The sequence below is a fragment of the Budorcas taxicolor genome, chromosome 13 (assembly GCF_023091745.1).
Source record: "Budorcas taxicolor isolate Tak-1 chromosome 13, Takin1.1, whole genome shotgun sequence".
In the NCBI taxonomy this organism is placed as follows: domain Eukaryota; kingdom Metazoa; phylum Chordata; class Mammalia; order Artiodactyla; family Bovidae; genus Budorcas; species Budorcas taxicolor.
The window spans coordinates 17,903,939-17,930,895 of record NC_068922.1 but is presented as its reverse complement, the minus strand read 5'-3'; the positions used below and the strand labels follow the sequence as shown (position 1 = coordinate 17,930,895).

General features: G+C 38.6%; 1 protein-coding gene across 3 annotated transcripts in view; it reads left to right on the top strand.

Moving 5' to 3' along the window:
• The window catches only part of CREM (cAMP responsive element modulator), a 66,422-nt gene extending 40,424 nt beyond the window's left edge, over nt 1–25,998 (top strand). Inside the window, exons 7-11 of one of the 3 annotated variants that reach the window (XM_052651348.1) lie at nt 5,706–5,894; nt 17,117–17,152; nt 20,938–21,094; nt 24,832–24,972; nt 25,253–25,998. In XM_052651348.1, the coding sequence (XP_052507308.1) occupies nt 5,706–5,894; nt 17,117–17,152; nt 20,938–21,094; nt 24,832–24,972; nt 25,253–25,397 (668 nt within the window). In that variant the 3' untranslated portion in view covers nt 25,398–25,998. The remainder of the gene's footprint in view (nt 1–5,705; nt 5,895–17,116; nt 17,153–20,937; nt 21,095–24,831; nt 24,973–25,252) is intronic. The other 2 variants (XM_052651349.1, XM_052651350.1) reach the window with 2 other exon arrangements.
• The last annotated feature ends 959 nt before the right edge of the window (nt 25,999–26,957 follow it).

Here is a 26,957-nt window from a genome sequence, read left to right as displayed (position 1 = left end):
AACCATTTCTTACTAGCAGTAGCTTAACAGAAGTTAATGATTAAATGTTCTTAAATATCTAGAAATAGAGTTATTGGTGTCTTTTGGTTTTTAGATTAGAGTTTATTTTACTAGAATTTCTGGAGATTTTTCTGTGTATTTCTATGTACCTAGTTTTGAGATCATTTTATAAACTTTTGTTATAAAAAGATTTTAATTCTTTCTTCAACTTTTATCCATGGATAAAAAACTTCAAAAGTTATATATAAATTATAATTATTATTTATTTTAATTTGATACAGTGAGTGCGTTGGTGTTAAAAACAAAGGAACTGTCAAAGTTGAGGAAATAAAAAATAAAAAAATGAAGTGTGCTTAAGTTTTCTTATATATAAGTAGTTGCATTTTTAGTAGTTGAAAGTGAGATATTTACAGAAGTTGGCCTTATTATTTCAACTTATTTTTTAAATGACAAAAGCAAGAAGTGAAAGTTAGAATAGGCTATTTCCAGGACTAGGGAAAATAACTTAAAATAGGCAGGGATTCGTTATTGCAACACCAAGAAAGTGAGCTACACTTGCGAAACTTTATTGAAAGTACTGATGTCAGTGACAGGTTTGCTGTATGCCAATTAAGTCATTCTGGTCAAAGAAACTGTGATTTGTCTCAAGAGACTATTTCTGAACGATGGTGGTTCAGACTGTCTTAGAATTAGCAAAGAATGTTACTTGCTGCATGACATGCATTGAGTGGGAATGAATTCATGAACAGAAGTTGTGGTTATTCTATTTGTGTTGTTGCAGGTAAATAAATTTAAATGTTTGAAGTTTCTTTATTAAATTTTCTCTAAAGACAATTTTTTTTTAACCCATTGTCGAGCTAACCCTACTTCTTCCCTTACCAGTTAAGGGCTATCATCCAAGACTTCAAATTATTTTTTCCTAAACATCTCTGTCTCTTTTCTTGCTCCTACTTTGTTTCCTAGGAATCTTGTTAGAGTGAGTCTCTATTAACTCATCTGTATGCTCACGGTAAGTAAGTTCATCCTAAATCCACCATTATGAAGAAAGGTTATCTGTGACCTTTGTGGACTGCTTGAAGAATTCAGAATTCTCAGGAAGCTCGAATGAATAAGCACCCATTCCATTTCTTCACAGAGGAATTGGCATGATGGGCTTGCGCATTCCAAAGTAAATGCAGTTGCATTTATTGGTGTTAGGAATGACTTTGCTTCTGTGCTCCCAAGGTACCTTTCAAAGCAAACTTTGAATGGCCTCTGCTTAGTGTCAGTCTGGTTCTTTACCTTTGGTGCTGCTGTTCTTGTTGTAGTACCAGGCTGTTTTAGTCTTTCAGGTACTCACAGTTTCTGTGTTGTGCTCACTTTTTGAATTTCAGTCTGAGAATTCACTGAAATAAGGTCTGTTCTTTCTCTTTTTTTTTTTGGCTATTCCTTTTTAAAGTTCATTCAGTGAGGTTTTATGTATGAATCCTTTCATTGCAATTGGAATAAAGATGGTTTTAAATTGTAAATTATAAGTAATTAAACATTTGCATGTTTATGTGTTTGAATTAGCTCATATATAGTAGTAGTGGTAGTGTTAGTCGCTTGGCCGTATCTGACTCTTTGCTACCCCATGCACTGTGGCTTGTCAGGCTCCTCTGTCCATGGGATTCTCCAGGCAAGAATACTGGAGTGGGTTGCCATTCCCTTCTCCAGAGGATCTTTCTGACCCAGGGATCGAACCTGGGTCTTCTTCATTGCAGGCAGATTCTTTACCATCTGAGCTACAGGGAAGATCCTGTAGTTTGAATTAGCTCATATATACAGATTTAGATTTAAAAAGATGTATCATGTGAAAAAAGGTCAGATGAAATCTTAAATTTTGCTTCTTCCTTATTTGGTCATGAATTTTTTTTTCAGTTTCCATCCTTTTTTCTCTTCCTCCTTTATTGATTATATACACCTTTAAAATATTATTTTTTAATTAAGTTTTTTTTTACCAAAGTTCTTGAATTTTCATCCTATAAGTAGTGTTTTCCTTGCTTCAGTGATACTACTTCCTCTAAGAAGAGAAGTGTGCCATGGCAGTGAATAGAAGAAGTAGCAGATCTTTTTAAACAGTTTTTTATACCAAGAATTTTTAAAGAATTTTTAAAGAATTGCCTAGACTAGTTGGTATGGTATCATCCTGGTTACCATGGAATATGGTAAGTTGGGGATGGGGAGACCATACTTGTTAATTCTGATTTGAAACGAAATATCATGGCTATGTCAGAATGTATAGGAAGACATCTATGTAACCACTAAAACTGACTTAGTAGAAAAATACTTCTTAACTAATGAATTAAACTCTCTGTAGACAAACTTTTTTTTTTATTAATGTAAGGTCAGTGTGTTCAAGATTCAGTCTGTGGGTATAGAGTAGAGTGACCTACTTAATTATGGGGCGTAGTTCACCTGAGACTTTAGGGGACAGAAAGTTAAGCATATCCCAGAGCAACTGGAATACCAGAGCTTAACCTGTGCCCGCCACTACTATGAGCAGATAGTATACCATCCGGCTTGAGTCAACTCATAAAGGACAGTGAAGTAGAATTTAACTGATCATGTAATCTAAGCATTCAGTTTTCCTTCAGTTGAGATTATTTCATCAAATCGTAATGTTATTAAGGCTTACTTAGAAGAGGAAAATAAGTGTGCATGTGTTAGGTGGCCTAAAATAATACACTACTTTACCTCTGCTTGCATCCTAATCACTGTACACAGGCCCATGTAGGCTCTCCAGTACGAACAATAAAGTGGCCATAAGTATAAGCTTTTATGCCTCAGTTGCATGGCCACCAGGCTGCTCTGTTCATGGAATTCTCCAGGCAAGAATACTGGATGGGTAGCCATTCCCTTCTCCAGGGGATCTTCCTGATCCAGGGATCAAACCTAAGTCTCCTGCATTGCAAGTGGATTCTTTACTGTCTGAGCCACCAGGGCAGCCCTTTCAGTCCAATAGAACATTAGTAAAACCTAGGTCCCCAAGGACCTAGGAATCAGTAGGAAATAAAAAGCTATTTTATTTTCATTGGTTCCTAATGGCCTTGATATGGGCCAGTGATTTTATTTTTAAATGATTTGCCAGACCTGATGTCTGAGATTGGTTTTGACAAATAGCTGACACAAAATTCTTTTACCTTTTATGTTCACTAAAAATTTTCCATAAGTTTATAAAGTTAATAATTAGCTAAGATATAACTAAACTCACTCAGTTAATTTCTCTTTTGTTTTTCCTACTACTTAATTTATATTGATGTGTTTATTGAAAATATATTATGCTATCCTTGAAAATTTTTGTAACCTAAAAAGTTTCCTCCTCACATCTTTTGAATATATACACACATGTTCACAAAGCCTATTTCCGGTATTCAGCAATGGGGATATTGTCAGTTGAGAGATAATATTTTTAAATGGGACAGCCCTTTGTCATTTGCTTATGCCAAAATCAAGAGTGCCTTTGATATAAAAAAAAATAAAAGTTAGGCTAAAGGACAAGACTCATCAGTAGAAACATTTTCTCTCTAGAGCCAGCTTCTGTGTGCCTGCTTGTCTTTTGTTTTTCATGTCTAATTATGTAATGATCATAAGAACAGATTCAGTTTTTCACAGCGTGAAAGCAAAGAAATTTGGTTAGATCTATTGGGAAAACATTGAAAACTAAAAGAGTAAAACAAATGAAGTATGAAAAGAAGAAAGAAAGGATCTTTATCTACCTATTTCATGGTTCTTATCCTTGGAAGCAACTACTCAGATCTGTTACTAGTTCAAAAGCTTGATAATACTGTCAATATGGAAAATTAAGTTCTATAATTACAATTTGAAACCATACTTCATTTAACTCTTCTACACTCACATGTGGCTTAAGTTTTTATCTGTCCTGTCTTGAGGAAATGATAGCCATTCACTCATCAGTCATATTTATTGAGTGCCTGCTGTGTGCTAGGCTTTGTGCTTCTTAACATGGTGGGAACACTGCCCATGCCTTTTCTTTATAAAGCACTGTTTCTTTGACATCCAACTATCAACTGAAAATATGCATTCAAATATATAACAACATATGACATTCATTCATGTCCACCCATGAAGATCCAAGGAGGCGATATCTCTTCTGTTTTAGATTTCTCTCAAACCCTTTTATTATTAAGAGTGAGTCCTGAGACCCTTGAAATCTTTGGACAGTCATGGTGAAATGTTGTTTTGAAAATGTGTACAAAATATAATGCTGTAGATGAACGAGACAAATAAAGTCAGATTGCTTCAGAATTTCTCAACTATTGACATTTTAGTAACTGATTCTTCAGTTTCTATCAGTCTTGTGGTAGCCTGCCAGTGAGCTAAAACCAGATAGTGCCTCTGTGTTGAAATCTTTTTTAAAAATGTTGTCATCTTTCTGTGTTGGCCCTAGAACTTTAGGTCAAAGAACTGAAGATGTGGTGGTGGTGGTGGTTGTTATTGTTATTAATAGTTCTGACAGGTTTATCTGATCAGATTGTCACCTTTGCTTAGATGCCATAACAAAGTTAGAAAATGACTCGGAAATATTCAGAATATACCTTAGACACTACCACAGCATTCCTGTAGGGCACTCACATTAAATTATAGGGGTCATGTTACTCTGATTATGTGTTAACTTCTATCTTCAAAGTCTAGTTAGCTGGTTTATATGTGATTTTTTTTTTTTAAGACTAGCCCTTGTTCCACTTAACCTCTAGTGTCTAAACTAAAACATGGAGTCATCTTTATGTTAAAGTATATAGAGCTCTCAGATATTTTCAATAGTATTTGTCTTTTAGAGTGAAATTTTAAAACATAACATTTGATCAGTTATTCTTTTGAAACTTTCTGTTAATATGTTGCTTTTAAACATGGTTGGTAAGCCTCAATATTTAAGGGAAGTCTACCTCATATCTTTTGCCATAGCTACAGTTATTTAAGATATTTTGTAAAGGTAAATACTTTAGCACAAATTCCGTACAGTTACCTTTTAAGGTTCTTTCTGGCTTAGCATTTTATATTTCAGGATTCTCCTGACATAATCAAAATGGTAAAAGTTACAGTTTTATAGACTTGCATTTTAAAACCTCATGTCTAAATGTATATATACACACATATGTTTTATTAAATATTTAAGTACACATATTTTAATAAATATATATAGGCTTATAAGCTATATATTAAATATATATTCCATTAAAAGGTACTTTTGATGATAAATTAGACGAGTAGTTAGCTGAAGGTACAAATTTATTGTAATTATAATGCTCAATGGAATTTAACTGACCATTTCTTAAATATTAGAAGAATGTTGTTTATAACTAATAATATATGAGAAAGAAAAGAGAAAGTCAAAACCTGGACTTTATTCCTGCCTGCATCTCCATTCTTCCCCTTAAATACTATATATATATATATATATGGATGCCAGAGAGGGGGAAGAACTCCCTGAGTTCTGGGTATTTCAAGCAGTTCTGAATATGAGACATTTTCAAGTGTTTTGAGCTTTTTCAGTGTGTTTACTCATGAAGGAGGGTCCCTTGATCAATCTAGCATAGAGAATTAAGGGTAACTTGAGAATGAGAAGCTTTGGTCATATATAGGTCCAGAGTATGTATTCTTCCAATATGGGGTTGTTAAGAACAAATCTTGAAATTCTCTAACACTTCTTTTCTTTTTCTGTTAAGTTGCTATAGCCCAAGGTGGAACAATCCAGATTTCTAACCCAGGATCTGATGGTGTTCAGGGACTGCAGGCATTAACAATGACAAATTCAGGAGCTCCTCCACCAGGTGCTACAATTGTGCAGTACGCAGCACAGTCAGCAGATGGCACACAGCAGTTCTTTGTCCCAGGCAGCCAGGTGGTGGTTCAAGGTATATGTCATTCATCTAATACATTTAGAATACCTGTGGGTTACTAGAGCGCGCCATTTAGTGGTGATTTCATAGTTCTCTGAAGCATACAGGATGTAGATTTGGGGAGGGAGGGAGGGGGTAGAGAGGACTTAAAAAGGCTTGGAGAAGTATTTTAGCATACTAAAGCAAAAGTTAAATAAACTATACAGTTTTCAATTTTTAGCAGATTTTATTGGCTCTAAAGAAAAGTTAAATTCAGAGTAACAATGGAAAAAAAGGAGTTGGAAACATGAAGTTTTTAAGTAAATATTCTTCCTCTGGGGATTGGAAATGTACCAAATATGTTTTTAGTACCTAGTCTTAGGAAGACTTAAGTATTCAGTCCACAATGCACTGAATTTGGGTTTTTCCCCAGTTGTTACACTCAAGCCTACTCTCTAGACATCTTATTTCAAAACAAATGCTGATTTTGTGCTTTCTTTTGAGCATTTTTAGTACATTTGAATTCTGAGGTACCTATTCTATCTCTTGTGAAAGCTAAGAGTAGTGAAATGAAGCAGTTGTGATACATAGCCTTAAGTTTTTAGGGTAACCTAAGATTTCAATGAAAACTGAAGTATACAGTATTTTTTATTTTATTCAGCTGTGCTCAAATAACTATAATGTGTTCAATGCAACTTTCAAAAAATTCCCCTTGGTCTATTTGCACTAATTTTAAGGGTGGGGGGTAACATCCGTTGTTTCAGTTTGAAAGTTTTGCAAGTATAGAAAATAGCAGATTACAATTGATGAGTCTCTTGATAATTTAGATTTACTCTGAAGTATTTGGGGCATTATATGGAGTATAATTGGAGAAGGCAATGGCACCCTACTCCAGTACTCTTGCCTGGAAAATCCCATGAATGGAGGAGCCTGGTGGGCTGCAGTCCATAGGGTCGCTAAGAGTCGGACACGACCAAGCGACTTCACTTATACTTTTCACTTTCATGCATTGGAGAAGGAAATGGCAACCCACTCCAGTGTTCTTGCCTGGAGCATCCCACGGACCGGGGAGCCTGGTGGGCTGCCGTCGATGGGGTCGCACAGAGTCAGACATGACTGAAGCAACTTAGCAGCAGCAGCAGCAGCAGCAGCATGGAGTATAATAAAAATGTACGAAAAGCTAAACTGGTGACATTTATGGAGTTAAAAAAAATCAATAGTATTTACCCAGTGCTTTAATGTTTTCTTTTAAATATAAAATTAAAGCACCCATTCTATTTATCTGATACTCATAAATCCTTTATACCTAAGTGAAAAATCATAAAGAATGCTCTCATTTCTTCTTTTATCTTTTTTAATATGGATGATCTACTGACAACTTGCTACTTTAAGAAGGAGTTTTTTTTTTAATGTTTTGTGTTGTACATCAGTAATACACATGTAAGTCTTCTATTTGGGCGGGGGAGTTAACAAGTCTTTTTCTTCCATAAGTCGCAAAGGATATTTTTCTGCATTGATTCTGTCAGCTTTATGGTTTTACCTTCCACATTACATTGTTAATCTACCTGTGGCCCACCTCTGTGTAGGGTTGGGTGAAAGCCTGTTTTTATTTCTTTGTCTCCGCATACGCAGCCAGTTGTGCGCCGTCTTAACTGTACAGTAAGTAGGCCTTGTGCAGTCATGAAGTGTCTCAGCATTCTCGCTGCTGCATGCCAGCACCACACTGCTTTTGTTGTCACAGAACAAGCGCCCCTTTTTTGTCTTTTTAACTTTTTGTTTTTAGTGCTGTTTTCGCTTTTGTGAACTATAGTTCTCTCACATGCGCTGGGAATAAGGTTGAATTTCTAAATACTAATAGTATAATACAGTAAGAAAACCAATGATGAGATTACACTCAATTTATCGATTGACTTAGGGAGAACTGAAGTCTTTTTTCTTATTGAGGTATACCTGACACATAGCATTTTTGTTAGTTTCAGGTATACAACATAATGATCCTACATTTGTACAGTCACAGCTAGTGATCGCCGTGATAAGGCTGTTTATTATAACATACTTAACCATGTATAGTTACAGACATTTTTTGTTGTGTGCTGAGGACCGGAAATCAGCCCTGGGATTTCTTTGGAAGGAATGATGCTAAAGCTGAAACTCCAGTACTTTGGCCACCTCATGCAAAGAGTTGACTCATTGGAAAAGACTCTGATGCTGGGAGGGATTGGGGGCAGGAGGAGAAGGGGACGACAGAGGATGAGATGGCTGGATGGCATCACTGACTCGATGGATGTGAATCTGAGTGAATTCCGGGAGTTTGTGATGGACAGGGAGGCCTGGCGTGCTGCGATTCATGGGGTCGCAAAGAGTTGGACACGATTGAGCGACTGAACTGAACTGAGGACCTTTAAGACTTACTCTTAGTAAGTCTTACAACACAATGTTAGTAACATACAACACAGTGTTAGTAACATGCAACACAATGTTAGTAACTCTAGTCGCCAATTTGCACTTTACATTCCTGGGACTTATTTTATAACTAGAATTTGTACCTTTTGACATCCCCTTCACTCTTTTTTGCTCTCCCCCATGCTCCACCTTTGGCATCCACCAGTCTGCTCTCTTTGTCTGTGAGTCTGAGTTTTGTTTAAATTTCACATATAAGTGATATCATCCAGCATTTGTCTTTCTCTGTCTGACTGATTTCACTTCGCATAATTCTCTTCTCAGGGTCCATCTGTGCTGTCACAAATGGCAGAATTTCCTTCCTTTTTTATAGTTGATTAAAATTACATTATATATATATACGCATATACCACATCTTTATTTCTCTGTCGATAGACACTTAGATTGCTTCCATGTTTTGGCTATTGTAAATATTGCTGCAGTGAACACGAGGGTGTAGATATCTTTTTGAATTAGTATTTTTATTTTCTTCAGATAAATACCCAGAAGTAGGATTGCTGGATCATAGGGTAGTTGATTCTTAATTTTTTAAGGACCCTCCATAGTGTTTTCCATAGTGGCTGCACCAATTTATATTCCCACCAAACAGAGCATAACTTATTCAGATCTTAGCTTTTAACAGTTTAAAATTTTCTCCATGGCGGGTGGGGGGTGGGGGTCCTGTCATACTCTGAACAGTGTTCAATTCTTAAATACTTGGTGGTGTTGGGTTTTTGTTTTTGCTATTAGGAGTGGTAGCTCTTTGTTACATTCTCTGGTTGCTGGTATAGAGAAATAATTTTTTTTAAGTTTATCTTTTATCTATGAACCTTGCTAAAACTCTAATTATTTCTACTGCTAATAATATTCTGACTCTTGGTGAATCTCTGTGATCCTACATGAATGTTTATATCAAACACAAATAAGATATAAATAAATACTCCTCTTGTTCTTTCTCCTTGCCTTTACTTTTTTTTTTTTCCTTGCCTTTACTTTTATCTTCTCCTTCTCCATCTGAAAAATAATGGTGGCCAGGGGTTCTACTTCTTCCTTAAACATAGCAGGGTCCGTGGGCATTCTTGTCTTACTCTCTGTCGACCTTCCACCCTGTCAGCCCCTTGAAAGGTCACAGCGGTTTCCCTGTGAGTCTCTGTCCTCATCTTTTTTTTTTTTTTCACATTATGCCACATAATGCTTTTGAATGCAAAGTGTTCCTGTACAACAGAAGTTTATAAATGACTACTTCTTAAACAGCTTTCTAGACCCCAGGGGTCTGGCAGTGTTTCATACTTTTATTTCTAAACAGTTTAGATAAAAATTTAAGAATAATACAAAGGCATTCTGGATCATCTGAATAAGCTACACCTATGCTCCTGTAATTATGCTGATTACCTTCACTGCCTGGGTAGCCCTGCCCCTCTTCCGGTCCCCTCGGCCCAGCTCCCAGGTGCTGGTGGTTGTGGTGGAGCTCAGGCTGCATCCCAGGCCCTCTCCTGCCTGGCTTGAGTGCTCTCTCTGGATGACCTCATCCCTGCTCCTGGCTCACATCTCTTGATGCCTAAAGTCCAAAACCCCACATTAATTTTTCCCACCCCACTTCCCTTTTTGTTACCCTATTTCATTCAGTAACTGTCCATCCTGTTACTTCATGCAGAATCCTGGGTGTCGTCTGTCACTCTCCCGCCCCGTCTTCATCCCTCCTCCTTGCTAAAGAGCCCATGTCTTCATTCCTCCCCACCTCCACTGTCACAGTCCTCTTTCCGGACCTTGGTGATCCCTGTCCACTGCTCGGTGGCTGCCCTGAAGCTGGCGGCTATGGAGCAGCACTCTGATTTTCTTCCTCATGCCAGAAGCAGCAGCTCCCTTGTTGGCCTGGTGTTTTGGGAACTGCTCCTGAAAGTTTAGCTAGGCTCCCTTTACTCATACTTCCCAGTGATTCTGGGAGCTACTAATATTTCTTAGAAACAAAAGTCTCTGTCTCCAGCATTTCCTCTTTCCCATTCTGCTCTCCCTTCTGCAGTTCAGAGTGGTGTTTGTAAAATTTTCAAGTGTGTAATCACGTCAACCTCTTCTGCTCAAAACCCTTGTGTGAATGCCTGTTACTTGTTAGAGTTAGAGTCCCTAACAAAGCCCAAGCCTCTGCTTGATCCAGGCTTTCCTTCCTCACTGGACTTCTCCCTACACTTGTCCCTCTTCTGTGCAGAGTTCCTTTCATTTCCTGTCCTGTGCCATGCGCCCTCTCCCCTCTAGGGCCCTCACCTCGGGCCATTCGCCCTGGCAGGAGCACTTCCCCCATCACTTCATGCTGAGAAACACTTTCCTAGGCAGCCTTCCCCAACCTTCTACATTTGGCTGCTGGGACCCCTGACGTGTAATAAATGTTTGATAACCGTTTACTGAACGAAAGCTAAATAGTCTCTCTCTGTAAAAATGTTACTAACTAGTTCCATGTGCTGATTAACCAAGTTTATCTAGTCCAGGGGATTTATTAAAACTGTACCGATAGCAGTAGTCAGCCAAGCAACCAACCCCCCTTCTTCCTTTCCTTCCTCTACTCTTTTTTAAAAATATATTTATATTTATTTACTTGGCTCCTCTGGGTCTTAGCTGAGGCATGTAGGATTTAGTTCCCTGACCGGGGATCGAACCTAAGCCCCCTGTATTGGGAGTCTTCGCCACTGGACCACCAGGGAAGTACCTCCCCTCTTTTTTTAACACAAATAGGTTTGAGCACCCAAGTGCCAATTTAAAGAAATGTTGAGATTAAAATCAATGTGAACTTTCTCAAATTTGAAATAAAAGTTGATCAAGAGTCCTGAACCCAAGCCCTCAGGCATGGCTGGAATGGAAAAGAGTCCCTCATGGACTCTCCATTGGTCTCCAGACTTTCTTACTTAGGCAGGATGTCTTCAGTTTATGTGCTTCGGAAAATTACTAGAACCATGGATCTTTCATCATGTTTTGCCTCCCAAGGGTCTGAATGTGAAGTCTCTGCCTTACTAGAAGTACTTCACTGAATAAAGCAAGAAGGAGGTAGTGGAATGAATACCCTTTCACTGATGTAACATTGAATTGAATCCTAGTCCTACAGGGAATAGACTTTGTAAGCCCACTGATAAGGACAGAAGATCAGTGACAGATCACTTATTTGGGGGCAGTAGAGATGTAGATAATTTTCTTCCCCAGGGCTGTAGTCTGTTTTTCTGTTGAACATGTGCCAGTCTTTTGTCTAACTTTGTAATAGTTAAATTTTCAGCAATGATCCAGCTCTTCATGTGCTGAACCTTTACTAAGTGATCCAAATAAAACTGGATGCATTTTTAAATGTATGAATAGTAATTGTGATTTATTTATGAGTTTTATAAACCACAAAATTCTTTTCAAGGGATTTTGAGTAAAATGGCATATTAGATTGAGCCACATGAAATTGCTATTTTTATGGGCCAAAAAGGTTAACTATCGGCCAATTCATATGATTCAATCTAATTTTTCTGGAAGAATTTATATAATACTTGCTGCTTTGGGCAGAGTGAATTTCTAAAATTTCAGTATGTATTTCCTTCAAGTGAAATTAGCAAATTCTGTGTCATCTTAGGAACAGCTGGATTTTACGATATTGTAGCAAATAAAAATGTATTAAGTCAACTAAGGTGGCTGGATATTCCTTACCTGGTGAGTTTAGAAGCATCAATGAAATACATTACGTGTATTTCACAGCATTTTTCTGGGCTGATTGTCAATTTTTTTTTTTTAATCTGTAAGTGCTTTTTATCTTTCTATGAGTTAAGAAAAATATTTAAGGTTTATGCCTACTTTGCTTACTTAGAAACACTGGACATAACAATAATTAAAAGTAGCTCCATAAAAAACAACCAGGTAACTTTTAATGCTAATAAGATGGTGTTTTGTTTTGTTTTGTTTTTGCCAGAGCCCAACTATATTTTTATATAAAAATGAGGAACTAGAACACTGAGATGGATTTATTACAGGAAGGGTTTTCATAGGGTTTGGTTTCGGTGAGCTCGTGTGTGACAAAGCAAATTGATGGCAGTGATAGGCTAATGATGTCATTGTGATGTCAGTACTCCTACTCACCCCGCACGAGCTTGCTGGTTTGGAACACTTTATGTGGGACCCGCGGCAGGGGAAGCCAGGCGGTGCTGTATGCAGAAGCCCATCATGGCTGTAACTGGGGATGAAACAGGTAAGAATTTTAAAGAGGGGTTTACATTCCGCAGAATTGTTTTTAAAGTTTAGAAAAATTATTTAGGGACCTCTTCAGTGTTTCCCAAAGTATCAACTTTCTAGTAGCTGAGAAGTAAGACGTCTCTTCTAATCTGTAACCGTATCTGCTCGGCACCATGTGAAGGCATCTGAGTGTAGTTGCTTCTTTCCTCAGTACTGAGCTGCTTCCTTAGCCAAATCGGTAATCCGGCACCCCCCACCCCCCACCCCACGCCCCCCCCTCTCTCTCCATTTGCTCTACTAAAATAAGCTGTTGATTCATCTGCAACCTGTTGCAGATCCAATGCAGCTGCGAGTGAAACACACATTCTGTTCAAGTTGTTAAAAAAAAAAAAGTCAGAGTCAGCTTCCGATTTTTTTCACGCTGTGTTCAAATGTAGCTGCAAAACAGAATAAGGAACCCAGCGCGTCAAGGGTGTTGGTGAGCCTGCCGTTCCTTCCGTCCTGTGGAAAACGGTCTGCTGCTCGGCTCACCCGGTTCAGAGGGCCGACGTCATTACATTTCCTGGAATCGGTGCAGCGGGGAGTGGAAAGTTAAACTGCAGGCGAGCTGCACGCTGACGTCAGTCCGAGTCACGCCGTAATTGACTCGGTTCTTTCCGCTCGGCCGCGCGCAGGTGGGGGCGGCCACCCTCCCTGACGGCGCCCTTAGCTCCCAGCAGGTCCCGTGAGCCTTGCCTTCACGTTGTGCCCCAGGTAAGTGTGTGCCCGGCGGGGCCAAACGGCCTGCGCAGGTGCCTGGGGACCGAGCGCCCGCTCGTGCTTGGCCCGGGGAGTGCAAGTCTTTGATTGGCCGCCCCCCACCTACCCCACCCCCACCTTCACTTTTTCCCGGGGTTGATGCTCTCAGTTACAGGTAATGCTTGTGATTTAGTGACTTGTAGTTGAGTGCCAGACCCGTACTAAACTTGTAGTCGAGTTTCTTAAGAAAGGGTTACTGTAAACACCTTTTAGCTGTTCAGTCGGTGGATCTCGCTCTCTTCCCGAAGGGAACATTCCATTGTCTTGAGCAAGTAAAGCCTGTGTTAAATTGTTTTTCTCAAAGAAGTTTTTGTGAGGTTGAGGTTTTGGAAGTGCTATAGATTACAGAAGCCCTCAGATGACAGACTTACTGTAAGAGATAGATGGACTTAATCTCAAACACTGCATGTCATAGTGATTTTAGGACCAAAGGCATTTTTGTGCATGCATTTATTTTCTAAAAATCATTAGTTGGTGTGTATCTTTCTTTATTAAGCCTTTAATTCCAATTTGCATGTCCCAACATGAGAAACAAATATAGCAAAAAATAAAATCAAATGATTGGAGAATAACTAGAATATATTTAAACATAAGTAAAAATGTGCATACATTTTTAACCATTGCTTGTAGATAAGAGAACATTTATGTTTACAGAGTGAACATACTACTACTATCCTTGAAAAGATTTTTTTCTCACAGTTTTGCCCACAATGCTTATACCTGATTTACCCATTCCAATTTAAAATTTTCAGAATGCTGAAATTTTTAAAATGTCAAACGTTTTTCACAAGACCTCACTGTGTCTTCAGAAATCATTATTTTTGGAAATCTGGTCAGTTCTCACAGAATCAGTTCTGTTTAAAATGGTATTTGAGAATGAAAAGCGTATTTTATTTGCTTTTTTGAGGAGCTCCCAAAACACAGGATTTAAGGGGCCTTTTGAAGGCAGTAGTGCAGCTTTTCCTTCTTTGGAAGGAATGGTGCTAAAGCTGAAGCTCCAGTACTTTGGCCACCTCATGCGACGAGTTGACTCATTGGAAAAGACTCTGATGCTGGGAGGGATTGGGGGCAGGAGGAGAAGGGGACGACAGAGGATGAGATGGCTGGATGGCATCACTGACTCGATGGACGTGAATCTGACTGAACTCCGGGAGTTGGTGATGGACAGGGAGGTCTGGCGTGCTGCAATTCATGGGTTCGCAGAGTCGGACACGACTAAGTGACTGAACTGAACTGAACTGAACTGAGTGGAGCTTTGGGCCCCACCTTTGGACTCCTAGTTTCACCCCCTCTCCATTCGGATTTTGAAGGGAGTGGATGGAGCTGGATCTTTTGACTTGCCAACTTTTGACCATGTGTGCTAAGTGTCTTCAGTCATGTCCGACTCTGTGACCCTATGGACTATGGCCCACCAAGCTTCTCTCTCCATGGGATTCTCCAGGCAAGAATACTGGAGTGGGTTGCTATTCCTTTCTTTAGGGGATCGTCCCCACCCAGTTTTGACCATGATGCACATTTTACATCATGCTGCAGTAGACTTTGTGTGTGTGTGTGTTTATATAAAACAAGTACATTTATATAAAACCAGTTTCAAAAATAGTGTTTACGCTCTGTGATATACTTGTGTATTCTATTTTTTAATGCCGTTCTTGACCCATGAAACTAATGAATAGCTTATGGTCTACAACTTATAGTTTGAAAAGCTCATCTAGACCAAAATCAGGCTCCAGAATAATGACTGGCATGGAAAAGGTGTTAGAAGGATTTGCTTATAGGATCATGGAATTGAATGTGAGAGTAAATATCCATTGTTTATAGAATTATATTGTTGATTCTGTTGGTTATACTTTAAATTTTTATCAGAAGTAGTTTTTATCATGGTATTCAGCCTGGATTTCTAAATTGTTAAAAAGTTACAACTTATTCAAATTTGGAAAATAGTATCTTAATTAATATTTGATGCATGAGAATAAGGATACATTTCACCTTTGTGAAAAGGGGCTGCTGGAAAAAGTTTTTGTTTGGAGATTTTCACATGAAAAAATGTTTTGGATCAGGTTGTAACTGCATGGAAGGTATACAGAAATTGCCATTGTGTTATTTCCCCACTATTTTTGAAAACACATTTTAATGAAATACAGTTGTAGATGCTTGTTTCACTTTGCTCAGTTTTATATGCCTATATGAACATAAAATAATGCCTAATAAAATATAAATGAATGCCTACTAAAATAATTATGATGATACTTTGCATTTATATAAACTTAAAAAAAATCACTTAATGTTACAAATAAATACAAATGTGGCGAGTGCTATAAGAAAGCTGGCAGAACATGAGAGACCACGAGAAGCAGGTAACAGGGTTAAGGGATCAGGAAAGTCCCCACTGAGGAAACCACGTTTAAATAGGTGAGAGGAGAAGCACTTTCCATGCCTTGTCACTGAGGTACTGACTGCGGATGATGTTACCCTTATTTGCATCTAACCGAACAGGGATCAGAGCGGGTGAAGCTCTTCTAGCTCACAGAGTTAGCAAGCGATGAACTCTTCTGGATTTTCAGAGCCCTTGTTGGGTCCTGTTCACACCATATCACGTTGCTTTTTTCTAGAATATTTATTATTACTCTCCTAGGATGATAAGAGTATATATTTGCTATTATATAGAACTTTTAAATTTTGATATTCATAATTTCATCTTTTACATGGACCTTTTTTTTTTCACTTGAAGAATTTTACTTAATAAACAATTCAGGAAGGTCCCTTATGGGTAACTTAATAAAAAATAGTACTGGCTTAATTCTGTGGGGTCTATGTGTTACAGTAATTATAACACATTTGAAAGTGTTCAGTATTTAGTTAGATTTACATAGGACTTCATTTACCTGGGAAAAGTGGGGGGCAGTGGAGGAGGGGAAGTTTTGGGTGGTGTGAGACAGCAGGCGAGGGCACGCCTGGTCTGGACAGTTTGAGTCCTGGTGTGGTGGTAGGGAGGAAGAGGGCCAGAAAAGGAAAATGAGGGTGCTGTTGGTTTTTGGAGCCAGGGCAAGCACCCTGTGCTAACCAGTGTGACTGCTAAGTCACCTCCATTGCTTGCAGTTCTCCAGTGTGTTTGGGATTGGCCACACAGAGCAACGTGACACATGAAGGTAGGAGCTGTGTGTGGAAACAGAGATCTTTATTCAGTTAGTGTGCTCAGAGAACTCAATGAACAAATAAGCAAATAATATCACCATCATTAGGGGTGCTGATAAATCGCTTCACTCTGGAAGTTATCAAGCTAGGCATTTGGCTGGCTTTCCTCTTTTCTTTGTTAGGAAGAAACAAGCACCTTTGACTTGTGGGATTTTCAGTTTTCTTACTACCAGGCTGATGAGATTGTACCATCTGTTTATTTGTGATTCTCCACCTTTGAGATTCTCTTTTAAATGATTATATACCTTAAGAAGGATGTTTTCTATTATTGCTTAATAATTTATTCTCTAAGGGGATAGAATATATAGTAGAAATTTTTATAGTAGAAATTTTAAGTTTTTTAAGAGGCATATTTTTTAAAAAGCACAGTAAGGAATAAGAGCCACACATTTCAACCATTTCTATTACCCAGGTTTGTTAGAAGGAAAACTCCAGGGGGAAATATATTTATGGTTGTTAAATGCCTATACAGTATAAGCATAATCTGGAATATTGTCTTTCAGAACTTAAGGAAGGGAAGAGGAAGGGAACTAACATTTGCTGAAAGCCTACCATGTGCCAGGCACTGTGCTAGACACTTTGACATACATTACAGGGTTTATTGTGAGTATTAAATGAGACCATGTATCCCCATTTTACAGATGAGGAAACTGAACTTGCCCCAAGTCACATGGCTGGTAAGTGGCAGAGCTGACTAGAACCCAAACTCCAAGCCCCATGCTTTTTCTGCTGTACCGTGTGTAAAGCTTGCGAAGAGAGGTATGAAGTTACTAACCAGAAGTGAGAGTTCTAGGAATTTTCTTTCTCATGAAATATTGATACTAAACCTAAACATTTCTTTTTACATGTCAGGAGTTAGATGGTTGGAATCACACTATAAATAGAACTTCTCTCCTTCTAAAATGCCAGGTTAGATGACTACTATCTAAGGGAAAACTGAAGAAATAATGCCTTTTATCCAGAAGTCGGAATAAACACATGGCACCTTATCAGGCTTTCCATGGCTTAGTGTTAAAGACAGCTGTAATAACAATAGCTTATGGTCTTATAATCATAATATTGCTTACTTTAGACATTCTAAATGACAGTGGGCTTTTGCAAAACCCCAGGAAGTTCAGAATTTACTCCTTGTGGTCCACATGTAAACTCACCAGGCACTCATAGTATCAAAGACCGAGCTAGATTCTAGGGGATACCAAGGTAAAAAAGATGTCCCTGATTTGTCTTTAAAGTTTGCAGCCTTAGAATAAAATTAGTGTATCAATATCTTTTTCTTGTTTTTGTTTGATCATGAGTTTAAAGCCCCCACAGATGGTCTACTTATTTTCAGAAATAATGTGTACAGTGAAATTCTGGAATAAAAAATAATTTGGGCACTTTTAGTAGTTAGAAGGAACAGAAATTGGCCTTTGTAAGAATCCATGGATCAGAGTGTGACACCGAAGAATGTAATAGATTTCTTTGAACTGTGATCCTCAACATCTGACCTGCTTTAAATTACCACTGAATCACTTCATCAAAAACTAAAGCTAAGACAAAAACTTTTTGATAACTTGTTTCAAAAACAAAACTTTTTGACATTTGGATTTCCTTAAAACAAAAGATTCTCTTTGCCCCTATCTTATTAACATGCTTACTAACAAGATCATATTTCAATATATGGAATTCATCCTTTGATACTTATTCAGTAACCATTAGACATTAGAATAGCACCATCACATAGATTATTTGGGATATTATAGGAATTGATGCTAATTCCTACTAATTTACATTAATTCCTATTTCTGGCTTGAACTAATGCACTGCAGGGTGATTTTTTGTTGAAGGAGATTGAATATATTCTAGGTCTGAAAAATTGTAATAAAACCTAGTTTTGTTAGCGAATAATCTAAAACTAATACATCCAAATACAACATTCCGTTCCAAGATATCATTTTAAAGCTGTATTTTTTCCTGAGCTATTGCTCAAAATGTTTTAAGAATACTTCTTTAAAAAGTGCCGCTCTTCTTCATGGTGCCAAGTTTGGCCCTTGGAGGGTAGTTTCAGCTTTGGGGAACAGGCACAAGTTTAGAAACGTTTCTGGCTTTAAGACCAGTGAATGAACTTTATTTTTTCACCTGCCAAATATTCCTCCCCCTACCCCTTTTCCTTTTTTAAAAAATGGATACTCTTTAACTTTTGTATATCACAGAACCAGTCTGCTCTGACTTACAGTACCAAAAATAGCAGATATACACAAAGCTAGAGCGAGCATCCTGAACCCACCTGTGCCTTGCTGTTAATTTTTATTGCGCTCTTCGTGAGCAGTGTTTGGCCAGAAAACCACTAGACCAAGGTCTGCATCCTTGCCGCCTGCAAATGTCAGCACAGGGACGACACAAGAACTTCTCATTCGTCACAGGCCATTGTTCCAATTTTAGAAAGCCTCTGTCGCCTCCAGCTGTTCCATTGTTTAACCTTTATTAACCCATAACCACCTTCCCCTGCTGTGAGTACAGAGAAAGGAGACCACTGTGTAGTTCTGTGCACCGTTCTAGTTCCCCTGGCAATAGGATTTGAAGTTTTTCTAAAAAATCTTTAGGAAGTTAACAGTTTACAACTGATTTTTTAAAATATCTTCTTAAATAATTTCAAAATATTTCAAAGTTTTCAGTGACATATAATAAGACATCTGTGTATACAGTGTTTGAAATAGTCACAAAAATAAATTTAGGATTTTTCTCAAGTTTACTAATATCAAATTTTGCTAGTGATTGTTATATCTATCACAGTTGCTGTTTATCATGATTGTTTATTAAATTATATACAGAAGGGAGAAATTTATAAGTGATTTTGTTAATCTTACAAAGACCTTGTTATCTTCACTCAAAGCCATATTTTTATTCTTTCACCTAATTCTCAAGCCCTAGAGGGAAAAAAAAACCCTGGTATATATCCAAAAGAAGCACATAGATCATTTTTGATGAACCTTTTAAATTGGTTGGCTATTTTCAGTGATAATATTCCACTTTAGTGAAAAAGTCTTTTGTCTCCCTTTTGGGTAAAATTTTGTTTCTTACTCAATGGGTATAATACATTTCAATGACACATAGTGATGATGCCTTTCATATTTTGATTGGCACTAAGTTCAGACCAATTTTTATAGAACTTGATAACTTTTTAAACCTTTCTTGCATTTAACTTTGAGACAGCATGCATTTTGCAACATTTCATCAAAATGTCAAATTAACTATGGACCATTCATTCTTAAAGTTGAAAAGTTGGTGGTAAAAAAATGTTTTGTGACTTAAATCTGTCCTTTCTAGGAAGCTGTGTTTATGGCAGTGGATAGACAAACTTTGAAATCAGGACACTTTGAGGACTTTTAGTATTCAGTGTGAATACTAAATATTTAAATTTATCATTTAGCTAGCTATGATTATACCATAATTAGAAAATGTGTTTTAAAAAATGATTGCTTAGAAATGTGTTATTATCCCAAGGAACCTAGGAAAGACAAAAATCATTATTCCGCAGAGAAACCAGTTTTAAGTAGAGCTTTCCTGTTTCTTATTTTGTTCTTGTTTTTAAGCTGAAAATACAGTAAGCTAGTATTTTCCTTCCAGCAGCCCAGTTAGTCATCATCTGTTAATAACACTTGCACTTAAAGATTTTCAGGAACTGTTTCAGGTATGATGTAGGCTATGGGAAAATCTCTTTACTGGGCTATTCAGAGGATACAGATGTTCTGCTTAAGTAAAATTCTTGCAGTGGTGTGCAAGAGCCAGCTCCCACTGGTTTGCTGGTACCAATGATTACATTTTCAGGATTTTTATGAACTGATTGCAAAAACAGCCATCAGTAAAAAATAGATGTATTGATAATACACATACACTTAACAAATAAATTACATTAATAAACACTTAAAACTCATCCTTTCTAATAATTATATCCATGATCTTGAGGTTATTTACATCTGTTTTGTCTCCATGGTGTGCCCCTTACTATAGTATGTCTTTCCACCTCTACATCTAGTGAAGTTACACTGGTAGCTTGAAACTGGCCATGGTGAAAGTGTTCACATCCTGGAATTTGATAAACACTACAGACCAGGGCTTTTTTTCCCTCCTGGAGAGCTTGCAATTAAATATGTATCAGCACAACACTGATTTTAGGCTAAATGAACTATTAATTCAAAAGTCTCCCTACTTTAGCCTTTGATTAAAAAAAAAAAACTTTCTAAAAAGTGTTAGGGCATTTTCTATTAAATGTATAGACCATCCTGAGTATCATTGTTCCAAATGCTCATGAGATCTCTCATACCTAAGATTTCTATAATGCCCTGAACAGTCATCTTAAACATTAGCAAGATCACCTCTTACAACATGTAAAAAGAAGGTGGTTATTTCCAGGTCAACTTTATATAAAATATATCAAGTAGGAAATTGTTTATATGACTTGTGCCATTTTGTTTCCTTGCAGCCGCCACTGGCGAGATGCCGACTTACCAGATCCGAGCTCCGACCACTGCTTTGCCACAGGGAGTGGTGATGGCTGCCTCCCCCGGAAGCCTGCACAGTCCCCAGCAGCTAGCAGAGGAAGCGACACGCAAACGGGAGCTGAGGCTAATGAAAAACAGGTAAGGCGTTTCATTAGAAACTGCGGCCACCCAGGGGACCTATCGTTTACTACTTGTCCTCAGCCATTTCTCCCATGTTACATGTTCTGTGTCATTTTGTGTAGACTCCTGCTCTGCTTGTGCTCATAGGTAAGTTTTCTAATCAGAGTTCCAGCCGTGAAACTCTTTCATCAGCCCCCTGTGTTGTAGGGTAATATCTAAATGAGACATTAAATTTTTTTAATGACAACAGAAGGACTTTATTACAAATAAAGATTCACTTTATACTTGGTATTTACTTTGTGAAATAGGTGATAAGTAATATTTAGCTTCTTAGCAACTATACTCAATAACAATTAATTTAAAATAATCATTATTTTTAAAAATTATCATTATTTATCAATTAGTATGGTCAATATAATGATCATTATTATGAAATAAGACATTCAGATACAATGAAAACCCTAGAAAATGGTTCGATGATGACAATGAAGTACTTTATATACTTTATACACTTTATATACTTTATACAAAAAGACCGAAATAAGATGATTGCCTGACTTGTTTTTATTTATTTATTTATTTTTAATCGGAGAATAATTGTTTTACAAGATTGTATTGGTTTCTGCCATACATCATCATGAATCAGCCATACGCATACATATGTCCCGTTCCTCTTGAACCTTCTTCCCGCCTCCCACCCCATCCCACCCCATCCCACCCCTCTGACTCGTTAAAGATCCTGTTGGGGGGGTGGGGGAAGCTGCTTTATGAGCAAAATAAATTTGAGTGTGAGTTCAGAATTTTCTAAGTCTTTTACATGTAGTTTTCTATCCATTTTGTAACTTCGTTTTTTCTCTGTTATACCAAAGTACAGTCTATTCTGAAAAATTCTAGTTGAGTGCAGGGACAAAGCAAGAGGAAGAATTGAAATTACCCACAGCCACACCACATAGAGACACCTCCGGTAGTACATATACTTCTAGTTCCCTCTCTCATTTTCTCACATGTTCTTGCATATTTTCTGGGCTAGAAATAACTGAGAGAGTCCCTAGGTGCAAGGAATTCTGAGAAGGGTCTATTTTAGCTTCCAGATATCAGTTTCAGAGCAGGACAAGAGAAAAGCAGATGACAAATGGCTATTTGGTTGCTCAGTGTCTGTTGAGCAAGTTTTCAATGCTTGTTTCTACCATGTCTTTAACTCGCAGGCATATAGCTTTCACATGAGAATAGGTCTAGTTATTCTCCTTACTTTTCATGGGCTTCCCTGGTGGCTCAGACCATAAAGAATCTGCCTACAATGCAGGAGACCTAGGTTCGATCCCTGGGTCAGGAAGATACTTTGGAGAAGGGAATGGTTACCCACTCCAGTATTCATGCCTGGGAGATCCCATGGACAGAGGAGCCTAGTGGGCTACAGTCCATGGGGTTGCAAAGAGTCAGACATGACTGAGCATACACACACACACACACACACACACACACACACACACACACACACACATTCTCCTTACTTTACAGATGAGCAGCTGAGGTTCAGAGAGGTCAGGTAACAAGCTGGCTAAAATCACACAGCCCAAACTGCACAGAACCTGGAAGTGCATTCAGGTTGTCTTTACCCAGAGCCCACATAGCACTGACACCGAGGTCACCTGCAAGAGGCCTTGGTGTCAGCTGCACATTTAGTTGTGTGGCCTTGCCCATAGCCCCACCATGCAGAGACACGTAGGACTGACTGACTCGTGAAAAAGACCTGTTACACATTCTCTCTTTAAAAAGACTAAACTCTTTGGCTGGCGTTCATAATAGATACTTAACTGTATTTCTACCAATCCCACGGCGGTTTTTAGTTTTTTAACAAGCTTGTCAGCTTTTCTTCTTCGCTGGGTATTTTTTCTCCACACCAAGGATATCTTCAGACAAATGCAAGACCTGAAAGCTGAGCTAACTATTAATAGAAGAAACAGGTGTTTTCCGTAGCTGAGACAACTTAGGAATGTACCACCTACTGGTATGACCATCCAGAGCTTTGTGCCTAGAACATTTTGACTCTGGTAACAGGCAGGCAGACACATGAAACACGAAGTATGAATATTTCACTAGAAATAGTTGACCTTGGTAAATAAAACTTGAAAAATTAGACATCCCACGACACTGCTCTTCAGTATTTAAAATTTCATTTCATGGTAACTTGTTTTATAAAATGGCTATCTTCCTTCCAGATCTAGAATTTCATATGAGGATTTAATCATGAAAAGCTTGGTATTCAGAAATATATTTTCATTTCTTTGTGAAAGAGTTGAATTGTGCTCCCAAACTGCCAAGTGTGATTGGAGTTACTCTTGACTTGCCATGTGAATCATTTAGATTAACTTAATCTGTGTTTATCAGATTGGGCTCACTTTTACACTGTTAATTTTTCTGTTAACTGTTTGAGAAGTCTGAGAACATCTTAAATTCACAGGGCGACGGCATTGTTCTCAGCTAGGCGGTAAGGCTTGATCTCTTCCTGCGGATCATTGGGATTTCAAGGTCTTTCTTCTGCTGACCCTTACTTCCCACAGAGAAAACACAGATAACCAGTTGTTAGTGTCAACTACCCCCAAACATTAAAACAGAATCGGCCAAGTGTGTTGCACACGTCAGTCCTAGTTCAGCATTGCGGCAGAGTAACTGGCATTACCGTAGCTGGTAATTAGACATTCGACACAACTTTCGTTTACATATTTGAATTATCTGTTTCAACGTGGGCTTTTTGATACGATGAGTACCCGAAAGGCAGTTCTTCTCAAAGGAATGCTCCAAAATAAAGCTGTGATCAAAGGGTATCTTCTGCAGAGGAGTTAAATGATATGGTTGCCACCTCCTCCCCCCTGGAAAAAAAAAAAATTAGAGAAAATGTTGGCTGCGTCCATTGTTTTTGGTGGGGTCATGCGTGGAAATAACTCACTCGGCTTGTGGGTTCATTTGCGTGTGTTGCTTCGGCTGCTGGTCTGGTCTTCCTCTGGGCGTGTCTGCACTACTTTCAGTGCTGGTTTGCAGATGTGTATCTCATGTCCTTTCCATGATTTCTGTCATGGCAGTCTCACCTTTCCAGGTTTAAGTTGTCTGAATTACTGAGGGTTGTATTTCTGTACCCTCTCTTCTCTCCTTTAATTTTCAAAATCCGAGTCCCTTTAATTTTGGTTTATGAAAATGTGCAAGACCTGTTATTCTTATCCGTGTTGTTTTTCCAGCCAATAAATTATTGCTTGCCATCCCAATTGATCTTGTCTTAACTGAAATTTAGTCTTGCAGAATGAAAACCTCCCATACTGAGGTTTAAGGTTGCTGAGGATTAATTGTTCTAATCATTTTTGATCAAAGTTAACTCATGATAGAACATGTGGCTTTTGGTGGACAAAGATAGTTAAGAGAATTGAACAGATCTGTAATTTTTGTTGTTGTTGTTTTCGGTAGAAATTCATGTGGGGATGTGTTCCTATCGTTTTAGTTACTGAAAACCTTTATGGTCCCTGTGACCATGGGCCATGTGCCCTAAGGAAACACCTTGTACCACAGATGCCTGGCCAGTTGTCGCCCTGCCATCGCTCCTGCTGGCTGAGGGTGGCCACACGCCCAGGCACATGCTTGGTCACAGCTGTCGTGCCGCTCTCTCCAGAGCTGACCGAGGACCGCCTGGTGGTTGAGCCCGGGGGGCTGCTCTGGACTGCGCTGAGAGGTTGTTCCCCTTGTCACTTGCCTTGTGTTGGTTCCAGGGAAGCTGCCCGGGAGTGTCGCAGGAAGAAGAAAGAATATGTCAAGTGTCTTGAAAACCGCGTGGCTGTGCTTGAAAACCAAAACAAGACCCTCATTGAGGAACTCAAGGCCCTCAAAGATCTTTATTGCCATAAAGCAGAGTAATTGTCTTTGACTTGGACCTTGTTTGCTCTGAACTCTAATCAAGGCAGGAGGTGCAGCCATGCTACTAATTGCCATGCGGAATGACTTGTGGAAGGGACCCCAGTGACCCTTGAGAACCCAGTTTGGCTTTAGTGTTTGACATTGAATGAGACCTCTTGTCCCAGGATGGGGAACGCCACCATGATCACACTTCCCAAGCCTCCTTCAGCCTCCTTGTCAGTAGCGTGCACGCGAAAAAATGTTTTGTTTGCCCTTTTGCTTTCTATTTTCTTTCAGGGAAGCTGCTAAAGAATGTCGACGTCGAAAGAAAGAATATGTCAAGTGTCTGGAGAGTCGAGTTGCAGTGCTGGAAGTTCAAAACAAGAAGCTTATAGAGGAACTGGAAACCTTGAAAGACATTTGCTCTCCCAAAACAGATTAGTAGAAATATTTAACTATGAACTGATTACAACCTGTACAGTTGCTTTTGAAGGCAATACAATATATAGCCGGCAAGAATTATGGCTTTTTTTTTTCTCCTTTGTATCATTCAGTGTATTTTCTAATCTCTAACATTCCCAAACTGCTTCACTGTACGTAGTTAACTCTTAGCTGTAACTTCAATTTTTTTTAAAGGAGACAAACTGTAAAAAAAGTCTGTAACAGATTCTTAAAATGCAATATTTGTAAGACTTGTTCCAATGCCACATATTTGCAATTCCCAATCTGTGTCATGAATAGTGTCCTATGCAATAAAAATTTTTTGCAGATCTTTAAAAATCATTTTAGGAAAGGGTGATCAAAGATAGATGCATCCAGCAGTACAATAAAAATAAATCACAAAAAAATACCTCAGGAGAGAATGGAAAGAAAGAAGGAATGGAGAGAATCTAGTGACATGCCTATGTGAAAAATAATAGCCTATAAATGAATTTACGGCATTTGCAGATTTTTATATTGGTTGCTTTGTAAAGAAAATACTGTATTGCTGTCTTTGAATGCCAGAGTTGACAACAGTTTCTAATAGAACCATGTTGGTTACACTTTGTAGTGTTTGGTGCTCTTTTAACTATCCGAACATTGACTGCAGTTTTTACTCTATGGTGTAATATAATAGATCTTCAGAAGCTTTTAGTGTCGGTTTGCTCTTAAGGTGATGAAAGGTGACACATATTTTAATACCTGTGCCGAGTTACAAGTTCGAATTGTATTTGCAGACCTTCACGGGCTCCACTGCCGATTTCCACAGTGGGCCGTGTTTTCTGCCACGTGTCCTTTCTGCTGTCGTCTCAGAAACCCAGCCCCAGGGCTTAGCTGTATATAGCGGAGTAGCTCTGAGAGATTCAGCTGGTGTGATGCACTAGGCCTCTCTGCACATGGTCTGGAAATCTCCTGCTGGTGACCCTCTATTTTGAGTTATGGCTAACAACCATGGGAGGGTTTGGTTTTTTGCTGTTTTTTAAAAATACTTATTTGTTTGGCTGCATCAGGGCTTTGTTGTGACACGCGGGATGTTTTGCTGCTTCATGGACTCTCTAGTTGTAGCAAATGGGCTTAGTTGCCCCACAGACTGTGGGATCTTAGTTCCCCGGTCAGGGATCCAATCCAAGCCCCTCGCATTGCAAGGCAGATTCTTAACCACTGGACCACCAGGGAAGTCCCACCATAGGAATTTTAAAGGAAAATCTAAGACAACTCAAGATTTTATTTTTCACTTCAAGACAGCTACTTGTAGATCAAACACTTTTGAGTCAGCACTTTCAGATGAGGTTCATTACGTCGAGTGGGTTATTACTGGTATTCACATCTCATCCTGCTTTTATAATAAAAAACCTCGAAGACACGTGTAAGCCCAAAGCCCTGACCACAAGATACTCACTCGTGGGACGTCTGCTGAAGGCCTCCTCTGGGCTGGACTCACCTTAGTTTCTGCTGTAACTCCCGACCTGTGAAGGCTGCCCCTCCCCCAGTTTCAGCAGTGGAGCTGGCTACTGTGTGGAGG